The 23,627-nt window shown below is 36.6% G+C and overlaps 3 protein-coding genes and 1 long non-coding RNA gene across 7 annotated transcripts in view; 2 read left to right on the top strand and 2 right to left on the bottom strand.

Moving 5' to 3' along the window:
* Positions 1–23,627, top strand: part of LOC311287890 (Fc receptor-like protein 5) — a 291,105-nt gene that overhangs the window by 44,408 nt on the left and 223,070 nt on the right. The gene's annotated exons all lie outside the window — the stretch shown is intronic.
* On the bottom strand, positions 288–914 carry LOC311287909 (histone H1-like; the record flags this gene model as incomplete). Its single annotated transcript, XM_084405028.1, has 1 exon — positions 288–914. One exon carries the CDS (start codon positions 912–914, stop codon positions 288–290), a length of 627 nt encoding a protein of 208 aa, XP_084261154.1.
* LOC311287933 lies at positions 3,366–21,058 on the bottom strand. Of its 4 annotated transcripts, none has more exons than XR_014626840.1 (9): positions 20,430–20,779; positions 18,343–18,440; positions 12,033–12,107; positions 11,796–11,941; positions 11,566–11,669; positions 10,768–10,864; positions 8,204–8,330; positions 7,495–7,643; positions 3,368–5,784 (listed from the first exon to the last, which is right to left on the bottom strand). It is a non-coding gene; the product is annotated as an uncharacterized lncRNA (long non-coding RNA). The 4 variants fall into 4 exon arrangements; XR_014626841.1 differs by having other exon boundaries at positions 3,369–5,784; positions 7,534–7,643; positions 20,430–20,775; XR_014626838.1 differs by having other exon boundaries at positions 3,366–5,784; positions 7,495–8,330; positions 20,430–21,058.
* LOC311287907 (uncharacterized protein) lies at positions 17,150–23,379 on the top strand. Its single transcript, XM_084405026.1, has 10 exons — positions 17,150–17,284; positions 17,505–17,585; positions 17,670–17,784; positions 21,602–21,745; positions 21,859–21,921; positions 22,021–22,056; positions 22,149–22,184; positions 22,281–22,331; positions 22,411–22,470; positions 22,554–23,379. Exons 2-10 carry the CDS (start codon positions 17,505–17,507, stop codon positions 22,775–22,777), a joined length of 810 nt encoding a protein of 269 aa, XP_084261152.1. The 5' UTR covers positions 17,150–17,284; the 3' UTR covers positions 22,778–23,379.

Here is a 23,627-nt window from a genome sequence, read left to right as displayed (position 1 = left end):
GGTTTGTGTATAAATTATAATATGTGCTGTTAATCAACATCCTTGAGTCGTACTGTGATAATTGTTTGCTTTGAAATCTAACAAGCTTTTTGGTAATTTTCAATCAATTTCTTGCGAATAAAAATGATTTACTTGAGTTTTACCTAAACTAAATTTGTTGAGACCCATATTTGGCTATTTGATTCCAGAATTACCAAATCATTCAAAAACATGAGTTTTGCTCTTTACTCAAGAGTCAGTGGTTGGCTCTTAAAAGAGCCGTTGAGGAACAAATAGTAACGTTAGATTTATTTCTTCTTGGGAGCTGCCTTTTTAGGCTTGGCGGCTTTAGGTTTTGCTGCTTTAGGTTTCGCCGTTTTGGGTTTTGCTGCCTTTGCCTTTTTTGGGCTCTTGGCTGCTTTCTTAGGAGTCGCCGGTTTCTTTGCCTTCTTGGGGCTCTTCGTCGCTTTCTTAGCGGCGGGTTTCTTCACCTTCTTCGGGGATTTCTTCGCGGCGGGCTTCTTTGCTGCTGCAGCTTTGGGCTTCTTAGCGGCTGCGGGTTTCTTGGCTGCGGGCTTCTTGGCTTTAGGAGCCGCTTTCTTGGCGGGTTTCTTCTTGGTCTCGGCTTGCTGCTTGTTGAGTTTGAAGGAGCCTGAGGCACCGGTCCCTTTGACCTGAACCAGGGTGCCTTTAGTCACCAGGCTCTTGATGGCGATCTTGACGCGGGAGTTGTTCTTCTCCACATCGTATCCACCGGCAGCGAGCGCTTTCTTCAGGGCGGCGAGGGACACACCGCTCCTCTCTTTAGATGCGGACACAGCCTTGACAATGAGCTCGCCGACGCCTGGACCTGCTTTCTTGGCTTTCACAGCGGACTTCTTCTTGAGCGCTTTGGCCGGGGCGGCGGCAGCGGGGGCTGGGGCGGTTTCTGCCATCTCCCTCTCTCTGATCGGATCTGAAAAACTCTGTCTGGTTTCAGCATTGAATGAATAGCGCTCGAGCGGCGCTGCGGTCTTAAATGACACATGAGAACCTCGTAGACTCAACCTGCCCCGCTCGGTGTCTGCTGCTCGCCGACGCTTGTGTTTTCTTCTCTTACATTTGGAGCAAAACTGGAGCTGTTAAATAGCTTGTCACAATCAGAACTAAGTGAACATCAAGCAGACATTCTGGGCTTTCATTAGAGACTAAAAAACGCGAAGAGGAAACGTTACTTTTGCCTTCGTCAGACCAAATCAAAGACGAGCATCAGCCGCGGGGAAAAGCCGTGCTCAAATCTGATGGATAGTTTTAATGGAACAGTTGATAAAAGCCTGAACGCGTAATGTGTGTGCTCAGAAAACAGTCTAAAAGAGACTTCAGTGAAGTCAGCATCAGTGATGAGCGTTAGGAGGCTTTCATACAGCTGTTGTTTTGGGCAGCTTGAAGCACACGAACATCATCCGGAGTCTCGACTCTGTCTGTAGCCCTTATCTTCGGTCAGCAGATTATCAATATGTTATCTCATTAAACACGTTAAATACATAATTTATGTAGGCCAGCATCATACCACGACATAAATATTTTAATTGTAATAAAGGATTTGTGTCTACTGATTCGCCATTCATCTCTTAGGGAACCATGTAAATGGAAATTATTGCTAATCAAGATACACAGTCATAATTTCCTTTTAACCACTTAATGCTAATTCATAACATAGTCATGTATGTACAATGGGCCATTATGTTTGATATATTTATTTAGATAGATCGTTTTTCTTTTTTAAATTATGGTGTGAACTGAAATGATGAGGATAATGATTAGTGTTGAGTTAACTGGTCTCGTCTGGTTTGTTACAGTTTCAACCAAATCACTACATCTGTCTCCACTTGGATTTGCTCAGACTATAACAGAACACATTTAATGACATTAAAACAATTGAAATATTTACTAATATCTGAAAATTATAGCATTTACCATTCTTCAAATATGTCGCTGGTGTCAGCTTCTCCATAGAGATTTGTATGTCCCCGTTATCAACGTAGTGCATATCAACATCTGTCATTCAGATTCATTTTTCTCTAAATGTCTGAATAATATAAATTCACAAATTTGACTTGATAGTTTGTCTAAACTCTAAACGATCAATCAGACGACAGAAGGCATGTAGTATCGTGTACAACAGGTTTATCATTTAAAGGCTTATTTGTGTATCAAATATGATAAAGTCGCTTATAGGGTTTCACCCAAGATTTCTGTCATCATCATTTACTCCTCCTAATGTTGTTCCAAACCTCAAGGGCTTTCTTTCTTCTGTGGAACATTAAATATAATAATTTTGTCCATACAATGAAAGTCTGTGGTCACTAAACTGCTTACTTAACTATCGAAATATATTGTGTTCTGTAGAATAATGTTCCCTTTACAAAAATGACACACAGACACAATTAAACAAAGTGAAATAAATAAATAAATAAATATAGGCTAATATTTATATAAGCGAAACCAGGAAAACCACAACCCCCCTGTCTTAGCCACTCCCATATCTGTAAACATGAAACTCAGCCGCTGTATTTAATGGCATGTCTCAGGGATATTATTGGAGAGATCAATCTTTTCTGAAGACAGGAACACCCAGGTTTCATAATCCCAGTCATTTCGTTCAGGTAAGGAATCTAAATAACTGAAAATATCTATTTAGATGGGATAAATAATTAAATTGATTTTATGCAACTTTATGATAATTTTTCAAAAACATCAGTCTGATTTCAGATCGATTCTGCTGTTACTATTTGTTAATTAGGCTATGGCTTCTATAGGCCTGTATTTTTTTTAGAAAACACCAGAAGGATATAAACTTTTAATAAAAACAACGGTCTCAGCAGTGCTCTGTAAATTGTATTGCCTTGAATCAGAAGCGGCTCTTTTTTAAATTTATGATAAACATTTTGTAAGCTTAACATTCTAAACGATGAACACACTTTTGGCAGAGGTTGCGGGAACTGCAATGTTGATTGACACACACGCGTAACGCTATAGCCTATTATGGTGCGTTCTATTATTGTCAACGAACCGACTCGGACCTCGGATATGACGTCACTTACACACTTCAAGCGTTCTGGTATGTTTTGCGCGTCCGAGTCGGAGAAAAACATGGACGCCACCCGGAAAGCTGTTGCTATGTAGCACTGGCCGAGTACCAGGCGCTCCAAAATAAGTAACACTATGTGCTTCACCTAGTAACTAGTTTACCTTCTGTTAGCAACGCTAGCCACGTTAGTACACCTGTTTGAAACAAGGCTTCATTCGATATTGCACTCACAACAAGACCGATTCCCATACCCACAGGCAGTGATACGGACGCAGTAAGGTATTGCAGTAATACGACGACCCAGGTAACACAGAACGTTCCCCTAACGTTCCCGTTTGGTTATTTTTTCGGGGAACCAAATAAGAACGTTCTGGGAACGTTCTCTATTGGTTGTTTTTTAGTAACCTAAAGAGAACGTTCCCAGAACGTTCCCTTCAGGTTATTTATTGGCATTTTTTTATAACCTAGAGAGAACGTTCCCAGAACGTTCCCTTCAGGTTATTTATTGGCATTTTTTTTATAACCTAAAGAGAACGTTCCTAGAACGTTCCCTGCAGGTTATTTTGGGGCATTTTTTATAACCTAAAGAGAACGTTCCCAGAACGTTCCCTTCAGGTTATTTATTGGCATTTTTTTATAACCTAAAGAGAACGTTCCCAGAACGTTCCCTTCAGGTTATTTATTGGCATTTTTTTATAACCTAAAGTGAACGTTCCTAGAACGTTCCCTGCAGGTTATTTTGGGGCATTTTTTATAACCTAAAGAGAACGTTCCCAGAACGTTCCCTTCAGGTTATTTATTGGCATTTTTTTACAACCTAAAGAGAACGTTCCTAGAACGTTCCCTGCAGGTTATTTTGGTGCATTTTTTTATAACCTAAAGAGAACGTTCCCAGAACGTTCCCTGCTGGTTATTTTGGGGCATTTTTTATAACCTAAAGAGAACGTTCCCAGAACGTTCCCTTCAGGTTATTTATTGGCATTTTTTTATAACCTAAAGAGAACGTTCCTAGAACGTTCCCTGCAGGTTATTTTGGGGCATTTTTTATAACCTAAAGAGAACGTTCCCAGAACGTTCCCTTCAGGTTATTTATTGGCATTTTTTTATAACCTAAAGAGAACGTTCCCAGAACGTTCCCTTCAGGTTATTTATTGGCATTTTTTATAACCTAAAGAGAACGTTCCCAGAACGTTCCCTGCAGGTTATTTTCGGTTAACTGAGTTGATGCAGAAATTCAGCATAAGGCATACAATGTAAGCGATTTGAGATTAAAATAAATTGATAAAGCACGCTAAAAATGAAACCTTTCACAGCAGCTGAAAACAAACCAAATTTGAGGTGCACAAACTCCTACAGGCCTCCAGAGAAATCAAGTGTTTGCACAATTTAAAGATTTAAATTGTGTTAAAAATATTCACCCAAACTGTGATCAGTTAGTTCCACAAGCCAGAGAAAAGATTACATAACCATTATCAGGCCGCAGAATGCGCTAATGCACACTTTTAGTGTTTAGTTGTAAGCATTTCTCTTGAAAAAACACTTTTTCCTTCATCTGATAATTGTAACATGAGTGTAATTGGTTGCAAGATGGTAGTACCACACACTGCGTCTAAAAGGCAATCTCTTTGAAAGGTTTCTCAAAAGCAAACCAAAAACTGCATAATATGGTACAAGACGAGACATATGAAAACCTGGTATGTTGTGTGTTGAAACAGCTGCACAACATGAGTAAGTGGCAAAAACACTTCTGTACTGGGGGGAAAGATACGCAGTCAGGTAGGACACTATTTAAATATGAAAGATTTTATGATTTTTACCATACAAACACATTTTTTTGGGGTCAGTCTTTTAGGAAAGACTAAACAAAATGACAATACAATTAAACATAAGGCTTTACAAGTCTTTATTAAAACAGGAACAAATAGAGCAACAGAAAGTTTTGTTACAGCATTAAAAAAAAAATAACTGGGCAAATAGTTTTAGGTGTTTTCCATGAAACAGAGTCATACATGTTTGGAGTGACATTAAGGAAAGTAAATGGTTGCACTATTCCTTTTTATATTTTTCCTTCACTTTTATAACTTTTTTTGTCACTTGTAATAAAAGATTAAATTGTATATGGGTTTATTATTTGCAGTTTCACCAAGAATTTTGTTCAGCACGTAGACATAGACCTACATAGTCGAAACAGGATTAACTAGTAGCCAGTTAGTTTGGTTTTGCACTTTTCCATGGACACTCAGAAACGTTAATGTTTAACGTTAATGTTTAACTAAACTCTGGTACTAGTATTTCTTCTGCCTTTTGATAAAGAAAGTGTTAAGTAAAACCCCTTCTGCTCTTCCTTGTCAAATATCCTGTTTGTTGTGCACACATTTGCGTGTGTGTTGGACTGGGTTTGTATATGCAGCTTTTCTGTAGCTCAAATGGTAGAGCGTTTGTGTTTGCAACACGAAGGTCATGGGTTCGTTTCCCAGGGAAAGCAAGAACTGATAAGAATGTAAAAATGTGTACCTTGAAATGCAATGTAAGTCGCTTTGGATAAAAGCGTCTGCCAAATGCATAATGTAAATGTAAATGTATATGCCCCATTCAACTACGCCACTGCTGAATGCATATAGAGGAAAAACTCTTGTGTCCTTCACCAGCTTTCACCCATCTCTGCCTTTCCTGTAATGCCGACACTTGGTCCTTTCAAACCAGCCAAATGAGGAAATCTTTAAATAGAAGAAAACCTGTAAAATAATGATAGGAGATTAAAATGAATACAATGAATAACATATTAATATTATCATCTACAGGTAAAAAAAACAGGGGCCTGTTCTTTATTCGTGGATTAAATTAGGATTAGTTATCAGTATTACTGTTGACGCTTTGAGATGATCCAGGATCGTTAGGTTTTTCGAAGTCAGCACAAAAAAAACAAGATTAGAATGCACATATTAAATACTGTAATAACTCTGTTATAAATTTGTTCTCGGGCCTTAAAGGGATAGTTCGCCCAAAAATGATATTTAGCCCATGATTTACTCACCCTCAAGCCGTTCGAGATGTATATGTCAATCTTTTTTCAGACGAACACATTTTCAGTTATTTTAGAAAATGTCTTAGATCTTTCAGTGGTTAGAATGTGAAGCAATGGGGTCCAGCTCGTTGAAGTCCGCAAATGAGCATGCATCCTTCACAAAAGTAATCCATCCGGCTCCAGGGGAATAAACGAAGGCCTTCCGAGGGTAATCCGTGCGGTTTTGTCGTAAAAATATACATATTTAAAACTTTATAAATGAAAATAACTGGCTTCCGGTGGCGGTCGGCGCGTGTTCATGGAGATGGATTCAGCCGGAAGCCAGTTATTTTCATTTATAAAGTTTTAAATATGTATATTTTTTTGGGACTTGGAGGAGGTGGACCCCATAGCTTCACACTATAACCACTGAAAGATCTAAGACATTTTCTAAAATAACTGAAAATGTGTTCGTCTGAAAAAAGATTGACATGCATCTCGAACGGCTTGAGGGTGAGTAAATCATGGGTTAAATATCATTTTTGGCCGAACTATCCCTTTAAGGGAAGAAATCAAATAATACAGACATAATTGAAATGCGGGACACTGATTACGTCTTGCTGGATGCGGGACAAAGCTCCCAATTTCGGCTGCTCTAATTTTACATCATCTTACCAAAGAATTCAAAATATGCAAATATTTTCATAACGACATGGCTGTCTGAATGAAGAAAGTGACCATCATTACTCATATTCAAAATAGTAAGAAAGTGCTGCTTGGTTCACGGTTTGTATATCCACAGTTCTAGTTTCTCATTTTGAATTATGAAAATAGACACCTGTCACCTACTGATACGTAGCGTCGTGACGTAGAACAAACGTGACAGCGCAGCCAGAGAGCAGAGCAAAACAAAACTCTACGTTCGTTCTACGCCACGACGCTTCCTACGCTACGTCCTACGTCATACGCCAGCATCCATCTCCGTGAACGCGACATTCAAAGACATTTTCTAAAATAACTGAAAATGTGTTCGCCTGAAAAAAGATTGACATATACATCTCGAACGGCTTGAGGGTGAGTAAATCATGGCTTAAATATCATTTTTGGGCGAACTATCCCTTTAAGAGATGTGAATTGCTTATTACAGTAGACTCTTGGCACTGAAAAAAAAAAGTGTAATACCTGTTTAAATACACAAATTTGTGAAAAATGTAAATAATTAGGAATCGTGTAACAATCATTTATACATATTGTTTATCTTTAAGACATTTCATATAATTTTGCCTGCTTGGCCATTTCCTTTTTTAACTATATGATGTTGCTGTCTTGATGCCAATCGTTGCATTGCTGATCATGGTTTAAACGTTAGATAACATCAATACATCAATACAAATGCACACAGAAGGGCTTCAGATCTCAGGTTTCTGGGCGAGTGACATACCCAGAGATACCCAGAGATGGACAACATCACTCTACGCACCAATGCTGAAGTGACCAGATGTCAGAAGAATGAGGACATTCCAATGTCTCCATTTTTGAGCCTCCGACTGGACGAGAGCAGGTTACCATGGACTGGTAGACCAAACATACCTGGGTGTAATGAAAAAAATCAATTTAGCATATGATGTGTATTTTTCAGACCATTAATTAAAATTTAACAATTCCTTCTTAGAATTAAACAGTATAAGTGAGTACAACTGGGGTGCCCTTGCCCTTTACCCCCAATCTGTCCCAGGCCTCTCTCCTACTTTACGTATTCTAATTATCCAGGCCAGCACTCTTAAAGTTTATAAGCACATGAATTGAGTGAAGCCTGCTCCTATTCTCACTTAAATGTATGTACCTGCAAATATCCTGCAATAAATAAATAAATAAAATAAAGTAAAAACCTGCAGGTTTCCTTTTTGTAAGGAAAACGGCTTCATTCACACCTAATTACATATGGATGCACCTTGCGCTTCTCTTACATGTTTGACTTACTTTCACAGATTTTCAACATTATAATGTATACCGACCTTGACCTCCTTTAACAGGGCCACCCACGTGCAAAACGCGTTTGACAGCTCTGGGGAAAACGCTCACAATCCCACAAATTATCATACTATGGTAAAACCATAAATTTCCACATATTATTCTAATTACATACTTACCTCTCAAACATTTGCACATCAAGAACACCAAACAGACTCCCATCGCGCGCGCGACGCGTCCCGTCTATGGTCGCGTGTGGTTTCTTCTCTTTCAGCATTGGCTTATTGGCGACTCGCATATCGCCACCTATGGGTTGTTGAATATTATATTATGTTATGTATATTTTCCTATGATATTTTCCCATCCCTGTCCCTTCTTGGGTACACTGACTGCACAACTGACTAATTTTAATTAATTAATTAATTACATTTAATTTTAATTGTAAATCAATTTCGTTAATCTCGCCAATTTAGTTCATATTTTTATTTTCTAAAGTTAATATACTTAGATCTCTTTTATTTTATCTATTTGGACTCTAGCCTACTTTTATCACTTTTTGAGTAACGCAAGGTATCATGGTAGCATCATATAAATGTATATATATATATATATATATATATATATATATATATATATATATATATATATATATATATATATATATATAAAATATAAATATTAAATAAATATAAATATAATCTTCTGTCACAATTGATATTCTTCGCGTGCCATGCCCGCGAAACCTGCCAGCGGGTATATAAGCAGGGGTGACCACCGCGCGCAGAACCCGGTTTTCATAGTGGACATCAACAGACATTGGACATTTTCATTACCAGCTTTTCTGAGGTAAAGTACTTTTTACTTAACCGATTTAGGTAGGCTACATTACTTTTAAAACATACGAGCCCACTACAAAGGTAAATTATACTTGAAACTTTGAAGAAAGTAAATAATAAAATCTAATCATAGCATACGTTACTATATTATTGGTAGGCGGCCTACAGGGTAGCCAAATAAATAACTGCCGCCTTCACCTAATGAACATATAAACATTTTAAATTGTCATAAAATTGATTAACTGTCTTTTCCAGGAAATGTAACACTAATTTTCACATAAACAATGGTTTTCCGGGGTTTTTTTACCTCACAATTAAATAGCTACCGTTAAATGCCGTTAAATCTGTGTGACGTCATTTGGGATAATAGAGCAAATCCGCTCAGATTGAAAGAAACTTTTTTTGTTTCATCAGTCATGTCTATTATGTTAACGTTTATTTCAGTCATGTCTGTGATGTTATATCGTTACTTTAAAATAAATAAATTATATCATTGTTAATAATAATATCGTTACTTTGTATGGAAAGCGCGTTGTCTAACAGGCTTGGCTGCGAGTGCGTGAGCGTGAGCGCTGGCGCCGCGCGTGCACCTAAAGAGAGCGAGACATGTCTTGTAAAGATGTGAGATAAGATTTATAATGAAATCGGCCATCCGTCAGTTATTAATACCACTACATTTAATAATATTTAAATATGTAATATTAATATTGTTTTCTTGATAACAATTATTATGTTTAGATGCTATTAATATATTAATAAATCAAGAGCCTTTATTAGCTTTTGGAATGTATACCATGAAAATAATTATTCAGTAATGATATAATTTTCATTTATGGGTGAACTATCCATAATGTGAACTCAAATAGCTTATTTGTTCTTATTTTCAGATGTTATCATACAATTTATACATTTTAACCTTTTTATGATTTATAAAATAATTATTCTCTTCTCTCTTTTTCAGCTTCTTCGATTACTTGACAGAAGTACTTGTATTCTTCGATCTGCTTGTAAGTCATACATACAGTCATCCTACATCTCAGCTTTGCCCCATCTACCAGACTTTTGTTATAAGAACGTTCTCCAAAATATTCAGTGTTGGTTCTGGGAACGTGAAAAATGTCAAGTTTTCTTGACGGAATGTGTTTTAAAAGGTACAATGTTCCACAAACATTCTTTCAACTTAATTTTGATTTAAAATTCAACATTATAGGAACGTTGATTTGTAAAATTCCAAGAACATAAAAATATCCAGTTTCTTTAATGTTACAAGAATGTTATTTAAAGGTTAGTGTTCCTGAAACATTCTTTCAATCATCTGTCTAAAGAGTAATAAGAACACAAAATACAACTTTATTCAGACACAGCCTTAGATAAACTGAAGATAAAAGACATTAACTCTCTCAAGATCTGATTAAACAACTCCACAAACAGCATTACCAGCTTCACTTATTACTAACCAGACTGACTTTATTTATTAACAAATATTCTGCATTCTGCAAAACAGCACATTTTCTATTTGCATTAGGTACACATATTATAAGGTGATGAAGTTCTATTCCACTCTTCAAGATTTTTTACAAAAAAGACTGCACAAAATAAGAGTACAAACTGGAATAAATAAATGCTCAACCTTACAATTATCCATATGGATTGCAGCTACTTGGATAATCTTTTGAAGGACTATGCAAAAAATCAGCCTTGCGGAGCACTTTAGGCCAAGATAAATAAATATTTTTTTCTAAACAAACTACATTTTTTTCTTAACCAGTTACTACTGGTGTATTTTAATACTTTAGGGTAGTTCACATTGGGGGCATAAATCAAGCCAAAGAGGAGAGTAACAACTGTGGCAAAGGTCTTGCACATTATCTGGCCCAATCTGCTCTTATAGTACTACAGAGAGGCACCTTATATTTGGGTTTGAGTGGATAGTGGCAACATCATCTTCAACGATAGTTAAGATCCTCATCTTCTCCCCTTGTGAATGTCTTCTGGCTCTGTGTCCTGCAGTAGAAAATAAATCAGCATAAAATTAGGGTCATTTTTTATGAATTATGTTAGACCACAGAATGTTCCTAAAGGTCTGCTCAAGTAACTTCACTTGAAAAGTAAAGGTGGTCATGTTTTTAAGCATGTTCAAATTCAGCCATAGAACTAAAACTGATAAACGGAAAACATTTTCCAACTCCAAACATATCAGCATTGATGTGATTGCCTGTGGCACTCGTCCACAGCAGATTCCACGGCCATTCTGATTTAATGTTTTTTATTTTAGGTCACCCAAAATCATACATGTATTAATGTATTATACATTCTGTTCATCACCCAAAACTGGTCGTATTGCATCAGTGAAGATTGGTTTAAATCACTAGTCATTGCCATTGCTTTATTACTGTTTAACCTTATGATTGTGCATTGTATTGTTTTAACAGGTTAGATATCAGAGGGAATGTCTCCGGACAGTAATTTTCCATTGTCTTTGCTTTGGTAAAATAACAACTTGTTGAATTTGTGCTATCAGGTGAAGTCAAACTGATCACTGAGAAAGTTTCAACTACGATTACCGGTATTTAATAAAGTAATTTTTAACCATGACTTTGTCTGTGATGATAAGTTTTGTATATCACACAAAACCTCTCTCTTAACAGCATCTGGTAAATAGGTGCAATGTATCAGGTGTGAGTGTATGCTGATGATCTTCTTACCAGGTAAGTCTTCAGGATGTTTCCAGACTGTGTCACTCATAAACAAAGGCAGACCTTTAAGAGTTGTAGACTTTCTTCGAGGAAGCACATTGGAGTTTCTGTGTCTGAAAGACAGAAAAACAAATACGGAACAAGTTATTTACAAAGAGAAGCATGGGAATTACCTTGAAAAAGAGATGGCGCCATTCAGCCTTTAACCAGAGAGATATGATCACATGCAAAATAATTACTTGATGATCAAGTTGGTCTAGGAGGATCTTCATCTCATCTCCATACGCTCCACCACTTGCTCTGTACAACTAGATGTGTATTCATCTAAAAGAAAAAGGTGCTCTTCGGATTAGTTTGTGTGATCCTGTAATACTCAGCAGAGACCCTGAAAAACAAAAAAACATTGTTGAAACAGTAAGAATTAAGTGTAGACCAACACAAGTAAATTCAGTTCAGCTAATTAAAAGTAAACTCACCTGATCTTTTAAAAAAACAAAGGCCACTGTTTTAGCACATCCAAGGATCTTGTCACTGTATTGATGTTCTTTAGTCTGAAAAGGACAAATACAACAGAACATAGATACATAATTTTATTAAACAAAACAACAACCTAAAAAATCAGTTATAGTAGGTTAATTTAACATGTAGTAGAAATAATACAGAAATTGAATAATCAAATGTGAAAAAGAATCAATGCGTAGTTTTCACTGTATTAATTAAATATTACAAATATAAAGATACAAAAGTTATTATAAGAGCAGTGAGCGATTTTGTCTTTTGTTAATTGTTTAACATTAAGGATTTAGCCTAATATTTGTTTAAGGATACACAATATTTTTAATCTATTCACTTTAAAACATATCGCACACATACTACCCATTCTATTACTACCCATTTTATTACTTAATATGCAAAGCTAACATACATATTTTTAACATAACACATTAGTTGTGCACATATAGGCCTATATTATTATAAATTTTTTCCTCTAAATTGTATTGTATTGTATTTAATTATATTGCACTACTGTAGAATGCCTAAGCATACATAAATTGTAACTAAAATTTGTATACGTGACAAATAAACTTGAAAATTGAAATTAAATTAAACGGACTGCGGTCACTTTAAGAGCTCATGGATCTAATACTGAAACATCTAGGAACCTCAGACATTTTGAAAAAACCCGGTGAGAACCATAGACAGTATATGGTGAGAACGGCGAGCTTCAATGAATGGCTGAAACCGTAGCTCACCACACATATACACCTGAAAGTGCGCATGCGCAGAAAGCGAAAACTACCTAGACACGTACGACGGCCTTACGTAAACTATTATCACCAGAATTATTGACAATTAGGAGGACCAATAATAGTAATCATGATCCACCCGGAAAAAGAAAATCCTCCACTATACCTTGCAATTTTTATTGACATAATTGTATGTGTATTTCACTATTAAATCACAATACGCCATGAAAGATAGCTGAATTCGCACTCAGATTCTGTCCGAGAGAAGCAGCTTTCTGTCTCTCAATCAGCGCAAGCACCGCATTTTAGTCTTTATTCACGACTTACTGAGCTTAACATTTTTAACATCTTTTAAACACCATGCACGTCCTTGTCCTTCTTTTATCATTCCTCACTCTAGTCTGGGTAGCAATAATGATCTCTAAATAGAAACTTATCGTCACCACGAAATATATCTTTTAACATAATACTATATTTTATCAACATATGTGTGCAATTTACAGCCTTTTTTCATTCATAAAACTTACCGCAATCATATGAAATCCAGTCCCTTCTTCGCGGTTGAAGGAGTTACTAACGTAACCTCGGTTCTCTCTAGATGAGGGAACGAGTGTAGCTTCGAGTGTAACAAATCCCTTTTCTTGAGAATACTGAAGCCATAAAATTATCCTTAATTTTGTGTTAATTTAAAACGCATTTGCTGCATAGAGCAGACCTAGGCGAAGCAGCTGCTGCAACCTATCGAGAGGCTGCTTGTGACGTAAGTACCAATGAGGGTGCGGGCGCCCTCGAACGTCACGTTGCGCAAGAATGGGCGTGGCTTATGTCTATATAAGCCCAGTCCCGATAAGCTGCCCTTTGGTTTTTCATACTGAACTGAAGCGAAACCAGAACGTAACACAAAGCACGGCAGGGTTACGCAACACTCGTTCCCTCATCAAACAAACATACAAACAAACAAAAAAAAAACACTCGTTCCCTCATCTAGAGAGAACCGAGGTTACGTTAGTAACTATCTATCTATCTATCTATCTATCTATCTATCTATCTATCTATCTATCTATCTATCTATGTTACTTTGTTCCTATAATATTGAATTTTAAATCAAAATTAAGTTGAAAGAAGGTTTGAGGAACATTATATCTTTTAAAACACGTTCCTCTAACATCACGAAAACTGGACATTTTTCACGTTCCCAGATCCAACACTGAATATTTGGAGAACAAAAGTCTTTTAGCTGGGGCCATGTTCATTACGTTCTGATTATTGTAACCATTCTGTAACCATTAATGAAACATTTTAACTCGTATAGAGGCTCACACTCATATTCAGCCTTGTTTATTGTTTTTCTCTTTTTCTTTTCTTTTTGCACATATGTCCACAGCAGCCTGATTCTGTACACCCCAAAAGTTCTTTTAAGAGCTAGACACAGTCAGTTTTTTGGTTTTGTAAGTACATGTTTCGACTAACTATCAAACAAGTTTTCAGTATTTATTGGCATAATGCAGCATACCTGCAACATGAATCTTAAGGACTGTTACCAGGTTTGATTAATATATATTTTTTTCATTTCTTTGTTTTATTAGATTTTGGATCGTCTTCCGCTGTCTTCCTCCGTTTTAATTTCAAGGTAAGTAATATTACTTAGCTGCTCCTAAATGTGTTGTCATGTTGTATATTTTATTTTTAAACTTACACCGGATATTTATATTTGGTCATTTTTTTTGTGATGGGACAAATAAGCTATTCATGCAGATTCAGCACTGGAAAAATTTAAGAGAACACTGCACAGCTATCCGTTTTACTATTTATAGGTATGAGTTTGAGTAAAATTAATATTTTTATTTTATTCTAAGCTACTGAAAACATTTCTCCCAAATTCCGAAGACTGCACTGTTTCTGTGTTGAGTAGCTGAATTCACACACTGCTGATAAATCAGATCACTACAAAACAGTACAACATTCGCAAAAGATAAGAACATAGTAAAAAATGCTACCTGTATCAACCTTGGCACTTCAAAATATTAACGAGGTCAAATAACCGTGGCAAGCAGGAGTTTTGTTTTCTGCTCTGTCTCGGTCGTCAAGTTGTGATGTTATCTAAGCTAATAATTTAGCAACTATTCAGTCCTTCCTAGACTGTACAGTGTGGCCCACACTGTGCAAATCCTGATGAATTTATAAAAATAATCTAATAAATACTTGCTCTGTTACAATTTTATTTGCATAACTTATTTCAGAAATTACACAAAACAAACCCCCCTTTTCAATACTTTAATGTATTCTGCTTGTACTTACTATTGCAGAATATTTTATGAAAGCAAATATTCTGAATTTAGAATGAACTCAAAATCCAGAAGGCAAAGGTACACAAGGCAATGGAAATGTGCCCGGAAGTCACTAACTGAAAGGATTATTGGAGAACAATCTAAATGCCTTCCAGTAACATCTCAACATGGTCAAGATCAGGTCAATGTGGATGAAAGAAATGACAAGGACATCTGGGGTGCTTTTAAATGTGCAGAGACAGGAGTCCGCGAAGGACAAGAGAGTGAGGATAATGGGGTCAGTGAAGGAAACTGCAGTTCAGAACATGAGAACGAGGATCATGTCTTCAGTGAGGACAACTGCACTTCAGGGCCTGAGGATGTGAATCAAATGTCTCCAGCCACACTTACAACATTTTTGCAGGGTTGGGCTACAAAACACCTTATTAAACACATTGCCATTGATGACCTTCTGAAGGGACTTAGACAAAATGGACATCCAGAGCTGCCTTTAACAGCAAGAACCTTGCTGCAAACTCCGAGACATATTAAAACAGTCATGAAGTCAGGAATGGAGTGTATTCATTTCAACCTGAGAAAGAGTCTTAGCGAGCAGTTGCAGCACTACCCAAGGGATGTAACGGACGGAATAACAACACTGGAGCTATCATTCAATATAGATGGACTGCCCATTTTCAAAAGCAACAAAGCAAATCTATGGCCCATCCTCTGTGCCATTCACCTGACACCTATCAGAGTCTTTCCGGTGACCCTGACACTTGGTCCTTCCAAACCAAAAGATTTGGATTTTGTTGAGGAAGCCATTAAAGACATTCAAGATCTCCTGGACAATGGTTTCGAAGGAATACAAATTCAAATTAGATGTGTTGTGTGTGACGCACCTGCGAGAGCAATGGTCAAAAAGATAAAACAGTACTCAGGATATTACGGGTGCGATAAATGCACTCAGAAGGGCCTGTGGGTTACTGGGAGAGTAACATATCCAAAGGCAGACAACCTCACGCTACGCACAGATGAGGCATACCGTGCTGAAATGACAAAACGGCAGAAAGACGATGCCATTTCAGTGTCCCCATTTTTGAGTCTCCCTTTGGACATGATTAACCAATTTCCAATAGACTATATGCACCAAGCCTGCCTGGGGGTCACAAAAAAATTGATCACAGAGTGGATGAGAGGAAACCGGAATGTGCGAATGTCAGCTGGACAAATCAATGAAGTGACTCAACGGCTGCTGGCACTCAAAAAAGACATTCCGAGCTGTTTTGCTAGAAAACCAAGAGGTCTGGACGAAATAGATAGGTGGAAGGCAACAGAACTGCGGCAGTTTGCCGTTTACACTGGCAAGATTGTACTAAAAGGAATTCTGGCCGACCAGCTGTACGATCATTTTATGACATTCAGTGTTGCCTTGGGTCTTCTTCTTTCACCAAACTCGGCAGTGGACCACAACTGCTACAGCAGTCAGCTGATGAAATACTTCGTAGAAAAAACTAAAGAACTGTATGGTGATCATTTCATGGTATACAACATACATTCCATGATACATCTATCAGCAGAGGCCATGAATTTTGGTTGTCTTGATGCTTGCAGCGCTTTCCCATTTGAAAACTTTCTGGGAAAGCTTAAACGACTCGTAAGGTCAGGAAAGAAGCCGCTTGTTCAAGTGGCCAAACGTCTGATGGAGAGGTCAAATTTTCCACAGACTCAATCAGTGGTCACCGCAAAGTTCAAAACCACAAGACCAAACAATGCTTTCATTCTCGGGGAGGGGAAATGTTGCGTGGCCATTGAAGAAAGGGAAGAGATGGATGAGTCAGGCTCCCGAATGTTATTGTGCAAGGTTTTTGAAAAATCTCAACCACTTTTCAAAGACCCATGTGACTCGCGGATGATTGGTTGTTTCAAAGTGGAGTCAAGACAATCCAAACTGACACTGATCCCAGAACAGCAGCTATCAAAAACTGCCATAATGATTGAAGAAAACCAGGAAATATTTTTTTTGGCCATACTGCATACACTTTAACTCTCTTCCCCATCCCATCCCATCCCACCTCACCCCACCTCACAGCCGACGGACTATGTTTCAGCTTTGTCCAGACACTGGGCTGGAAGATGAGGATCTGCTTTTGAACTGTTCACTGTATGGGTCGTTCTTCCATGGGCTGAGGATGGTCTTGCTTTCATTTCAGGGTGAATATTTAATTTTGACTGTGTGACTTTTTTTTTTTTACCCATGTTATAGCAAAAATTATTTGTGATCAAACACTAATTTGCGGACCCCCAGTTGAAGACCCTTGCTGTAGAGTGAACTCATATAGGAGCAGTGTTAATTCAGGACCAGAGATTGCGCTGTGCATATTGATAGGCTGTGCATTTGTAATATAAAAGCATTGTTTTTATCTCTCAACAGATGGCGACTTTTGCAGTGGTCGAGTTTGCAGATAATTCTGTAGAAATTATCCCAACCACTTGGTTGGAGGAAACAATCAAAGTATGCTTTTATTCACTAAACTTTAAAATAACATTACACTTACACTCATTTATTTATTAATTTATTTTCATTCATTTTGAATAGGGAATATACTGTTTCTGGACCTACACGAACTCAAGGCAGTTGGTAAAAAACAATGCGATTCCTGACAAGCAAAAGTGGAGGCGGTACTTGCTGAAAAAAATTTGGTTAAGAACAGGTATAGTGATACTATTTCAAGATTTAAGTTTGCTGCCTGACTGATGAAGGTGATGTTAAAACCTTTTCTGATTACTGCCAAAATTTCTAAATGCCATCTTCCAGCCAACATTTGTATGTGAAATGGGCTGAATGGATTGTCCACAGGTTCCATAATGAATCATATAGGATGGCGCTTTTAAACAGGTGGGCCCCAACTGGACCCATCTTGGTCCCAGCTTTAGTTTTCAAGTTTTTTTTTTATTTATGAAAGTAGAAAAATGAGAAAAGTTCCTTTTTCGTTTTTTTCCGTGAAAACGAAAAACAAGAATTCAGCTTGAAGTCGGTATAAATAGACTATGTGTTTAATACTACAAAATGCCCGATGTTACAGTTACTGCACTTGCCGCCCAGAACAAAAGAGAACATGCCTATTTAAAGTTATTTAAAGTTATATACCTAATTGTTAAAATACATACTTTTAACCTGTATTTGACCCAGTCTTTACTGAAAGCTTTGAACAGGAAATAAATTGGGGACAGTTAGAAGAAGCAACAACTATACATTTATCACAGCTTACACTGCAGACAGTCTGTCCTCCTCCATCTCTTGTCCCAGACTTTTTTGAGAGTTCCCTCTCAGTTTCTTGCCAGTTGATCTGAGCAGTCTTAAGAGTCTCTGCAAAACAAATTCGTTTTTTTTTTTAGATATTATGATTTTAGAGAATTCAAGTTACTTACACGTCACAATACCTTATGAAAGAATAAAAACTTTTACTCAGGATAAAAAACAAAAACAGCATTAAACTTCAATAGGAATGGTCATGGTATTGAAATGTCACTGGAAGGGCATTTAGGAAATCAATAGAGAATTACTGTTTATTTATTCAGACTTTTTTAATTTTTTAATTTTGTATTGATAAAACCAGTTTATAAAGTATGCGTTTAAAAGCATCAATTCATTCATTGATAACCATTTAAAAAAATCAATAAACAACAATAATAATAATACATTATTTGTCTCAAGACTTTTTTGTCATTTTAATATTAGGTAGTTTCTCACAATCAGACTCTCAGTCTATGATAGAATGGGCCTTAAACCTTTTATCCTGTTCTTAATGTAAATAAAGCTCTTGTTGCAACAGCTGTGGTCTGTATGTTAATGAAGTTGTGAAACCCCATTGTCTGAGAAGGTTCTCTGTGTCCCACACCCAGTCACATTCTACAATTGACTACCATTTGTTCTACTACTTTTACAAGGCTATAACACATAAGCCTATTAGCCTATATTGACTTTAAATATATAATTTAGGATACAAAAGTACAGGGTATTTATATTAAGTAGCCTACATAAATGTGTAAATGTATTTGTAGTAAACTTAGCATAAAATAAATGTTTCAAATACATTTTAGTATTTTGTTTCATGTGTTTGAGTTTTTAACAACATTGACGACAGAGTAGCTACAACGTTAAATACGTGCTAATACGCTAACCGCGATTAGCATCACTATAATCATACTGTCTATGACTATAATCAAATCAACACACAGCACCAGGTTGTAGCACGTCCGTTATCCGAGTGTAAAAGACATAAACATAAGACATAACAGAACATTTCTGGGAAGTTAATGAACTCCATTAACACAAGATTTGTTTATCTGCATTATATATTCTACCATGAACTATATTAACACTCATATTAATTTAATGTAGCCTAATACATAAACGTTTAAATAGGCTATATATTAATTTATCTCTGTTTTTCTAAAATTATAGGGGATATGATAAACACGAAACTTAAAGGGATACTCCACTTTTTTCGGAAATATGCTCATTTTACATCTCCCCCAGAGTTAAACAGTTGAGTTTTACCGTTTTAGAATCCATTCAGCCGAACTCCGGGTCTGACGGTACCACTTTTAGCATAGCTTAGCACAGATCATTGATTCTGATGAGTCCAGTAGCATTTCTTTCAAAATGACCAAAGAGTTTCAATATTTTTCCTATTTAAAACTTGACTCTTCTGTAGTTAAACCGTGTACTAAGATCGACGGAAAATGAAAAGTTGCGATTTTCTAAGCCTATATGACTAGGAACTACTCTCATTCCGGCGTAATAATCAAGGAACTGTGCGGCCGTACCATGTGTGCAGCAGGCGTAGTGATATGACGCAGCGCCTGAAAATAGGTCTAATAGGTTAGACAAACTTAGTCCCGGTCACGTTGGAAGAAGTTACCGAGCTGGGGACTATTTTCAGGCGCTGCGTCATATCATTACGCCTGCTGCACTCATGGTACAGCCACATAGTTCCTTGATTATTACGCTGGAATGAGAGTAGTTCCTAGCCATATAGGCTTAGAAAATCGCAACTTTTCATTTTCCGTCGATCTTAGTACGCGGTTTAACTACAGAAGAGTCAAGTTTTAAATAGGAAAAATATTGAAACTCTTTGGTCATTTTGAAAGAAATGCTACTGGACTCATCAGAATCAATGATCTGTGCTAAGCTATGCTAAAAGTGGTACCGTCAGACCCGGAGTTCGGCTGAATGGATTCTAAAACGGTAAAACTCAACTGTTTAACTCTGGGGGAGTTGTAAAATGAGCTTATTTCCGAAAAAAGTGGAGTATCCCTTTAACTAACGTAAGACTGAAAAATGTTCTCTTACCTGATTTCGCCAATGTTTGCAGGACACATCCAGTCCGACCTTCCTCTGTGTTCACATATCAGCTTCTGTTCTCCTCCGTTACAACGCAAATTGGTTCAAAATAATAATTTAACAGGCATAAGGAAAGACTGAGTAATCTTGCCAAGCAGTAGCATTTCGTCATGAACTCAAAATGACGTATTTTCAAACATGACCAGAAAGGCGCAGACATTTGTCATTGGCCAGTTACGTAGATGACAGTCATATTAACCAATCATGATCAAAGAAGGTGAAACAACCAATAGCAATTGTTTCAGTGTGATAATGGAAAAGATGACTTTTCTTCTTTTCTTTCTTTCTTTTTCTTTTTTTTTAAAGAAATGTGTGTTTAGTTTTATTTGTAGACTGGCTATATCATTTGATTAGTTGGTCAAATAGTGTTTTGATGACAGTGTGAATAAAAATGCAATCCTGCATGGTAAGCTTTAGGCACATACAAAAAATTGTAAGTCCAAACAAAATCACAAAAAGCAAAAAAAGTTTCTGCTGCACTTCTCTTGTGAGATTGTTATTGTTATTGTTAATAATATGATTATATTTTAACATAAATTTAGATTTTTGAAGTGGTGTTTTGATCAAAATATTATACAATGCTAAAATAATAACAAAATAATAATTAGAAATAATAATAATTCAAAGATTATGTATTTCTTAAAGACATGATATTGATTCAACATACAGATTTTGTTAAAAAAAAGTAGGAAAAAAAACTTTTTCACCTATTTTGCAATAAATGTTATATTAAATGTTACATGTGACAACGTTAAAACAACAACTGACATTATTTCAACCATATTTCAACTTTGAGGGTCAGTCAAGAACCCATATAGAGATTACCTATGTGGCTACCACCATGGGCCCATGTAGGCAGCCTATATGGGATTTATTGTGTTTGCCTATGTCTAACCCATTTGATAAACCCAAATGGGCCCCATTGTGTTGCCCATTTTTGCGCCCATGCACTTATTTCCCATTAGTGACCCAACTAGGACCCACATGGGGAGCCCACCTGTTTTTGCTTAGCTGATCCAAGATAAGATTACCATTTTGGGACCATATATTTGGGACCTAACTACGTGGGGCCCAGATATACATGTTGACTGGGCTATAATATTATTTTACATATTTTACAGACTCTTATGCCAAAGCCTCCCAGAAATGCCAGCTTGTTGCCGAAACGTCACATATTGAAACAGACAACAACGACACAACAAGTAAAAAGAGGACACATAAAATGCCAAAGAGGTTTCATTCGGAAACAGAAATTTCTTCAGATGGTAGGTGTTCACAACTATATTTTATCTTTTATGACTGAACTATGGAATTAAAGGCATTTGTGAACTTTGCCTTTTATTTATTTAAACATAAAAAAAAAAATCATTAATTTCAGATGGTTGCATTAGAAATCAGAAAAAGAAGAAAAAGGACCTGTCGAAACCTGTTGCACCTAAATGTAAGTTGTTACATAATGTACACAGATAGTAATATTACATTTTATTTGCACAATTCAAAGCAACCTAGACGTCTTTTTATATTTCTGTTGTATTGTCAGATCAGCAACTGCCCAAAACATATCCTCAAGAAAAGGGTAAGTAGAATGAAATATAAATATAAAAAATGTGTTTCAAGATTTTATCCACAATGGACTTAAAGTAATATGTTTCTCTCTCTTCTCCACAGACAATCAGGAAAAGCCAAGATCTCCCAACTTATTCTGTAAGAAGTTTTGAATGTTAATAAACATTTTAATGCCCATGCCCATTTAATGCCTATTGTACATTTATACTCTATTAAAAATGTATTTATTTACAGCAGAGGCATCATTACCGTGCTCACTGCAAACTTTGTCACCACCCCAACAAGGTGTGTAACAAATTCATTGATATTTATAAATGTGTATAATGTCAATTTTGAAGCATAGGTATTTTTTATGCCACAGCAGATCAGATGTCAGATCTCCTCTTAAGAGAACCACAGACCTTGTCAGAAGAAGCAACAAAGAGTAAGCTTACAGCTCTGTCACAAACATGCATGCACATTTCAGGAACTGATTCCATAATGTTTTTTTGTTTGTTTGTTTTTTAGACTACCGCACAAAAGTCTTGCAGAAGTTACAAGAGCTCTGCGAGAACCAGCAAGACATCCTCACACTGCAGAGAAGACTGTTGGCTGCGACTGTGCCAGTGGTAGAGACAGAGGAGGAAACTCTAGAAAATGGGCCCTGTCAAACTGTAGAAGAGCTTAAACAGTTTGACACCTCATTAGAAAATAAAGAGACTAGGACAAAGATGGTAATAAAAACAGCATAAGCAAACACATAAGCTGGCAATGTAATATAATTTGTTACAACTGTTACAATGATTTTACTAAAAAGGATTGTTCATTTGTGGGTGAACTGTTACTTACTCACACAGATGTTTCTTTAAACCTGCATGAAGGTTTTTTTTAACATGAAACTATTTTAAAGAGTGCTGGTAATCAAACAGTTGCTGTTCCACAGTGTAGAAATATGGAAGTCAATGGGGAAAATAAACTGTTTGAATATCAAATACTCCTAGCCTGACGTCGTCATACTCAATTCTAGTCAGAATGGTCAGAATTGGTCTTCCCGACCAAAAAATATTGTGGGCGGGGTTCGGGCTAAAATACTCCTAGAATATCTTTAAAATATCTTTCTTCATGTAAAAAAAAAAACTTCATGCAGGTTTAAAGAAACATGAGGGTGTGTAAATAACAGCAATGCTCATTTGTGGGGTAACTATCCCTTTAGGTTAATTTCTAAGTTTTTATGGTACATAAATGTTTGTTTTTTTAGGTTAACTACCTACGCTCCATCGGGGGAACCAATCCAGGGGCGGCTGTGCGTAAGATGCTACGTAAAGTGGCCACCAATGAAGTCATGGGTGCCTACAGCATGAGAGGAAAAAAAACTAAAATGGCATTCCAGGAGCTTAGGATTTGCTCTCTTATTATAGGAAAGTTTAATTCCATAATCCTTTAAAAAAAATATTGATTGTCAATATTTAATGTAATTAGTATTTAATAATGTTAGTAGTAACAATTTGGAGATGATTTGTTGAAGTTGTTTGATCAGATTATTTCATCTAATTTTTAGGAGCAACACAGAGGAACTTCAAAACAATGAAGTCAACAGAAGTG

Source organism: Rutilus rutilus, assembly GCF_951802725.1.
Source record: "Rutilus rutilus genome assembly, chromosome: 3".
Lineage (NCBI taxonomy): Eukaryota > Metazoa > Chordata > Actinopteri > Cypriniformes > Leuciscidae > Rutilus > Rutilus rutilus.
The sequence above is the reverse complement of the archived record's forward strand: the minus strand, read 5'-3'. Positions and strand labels throughout refer to the sequence as shown.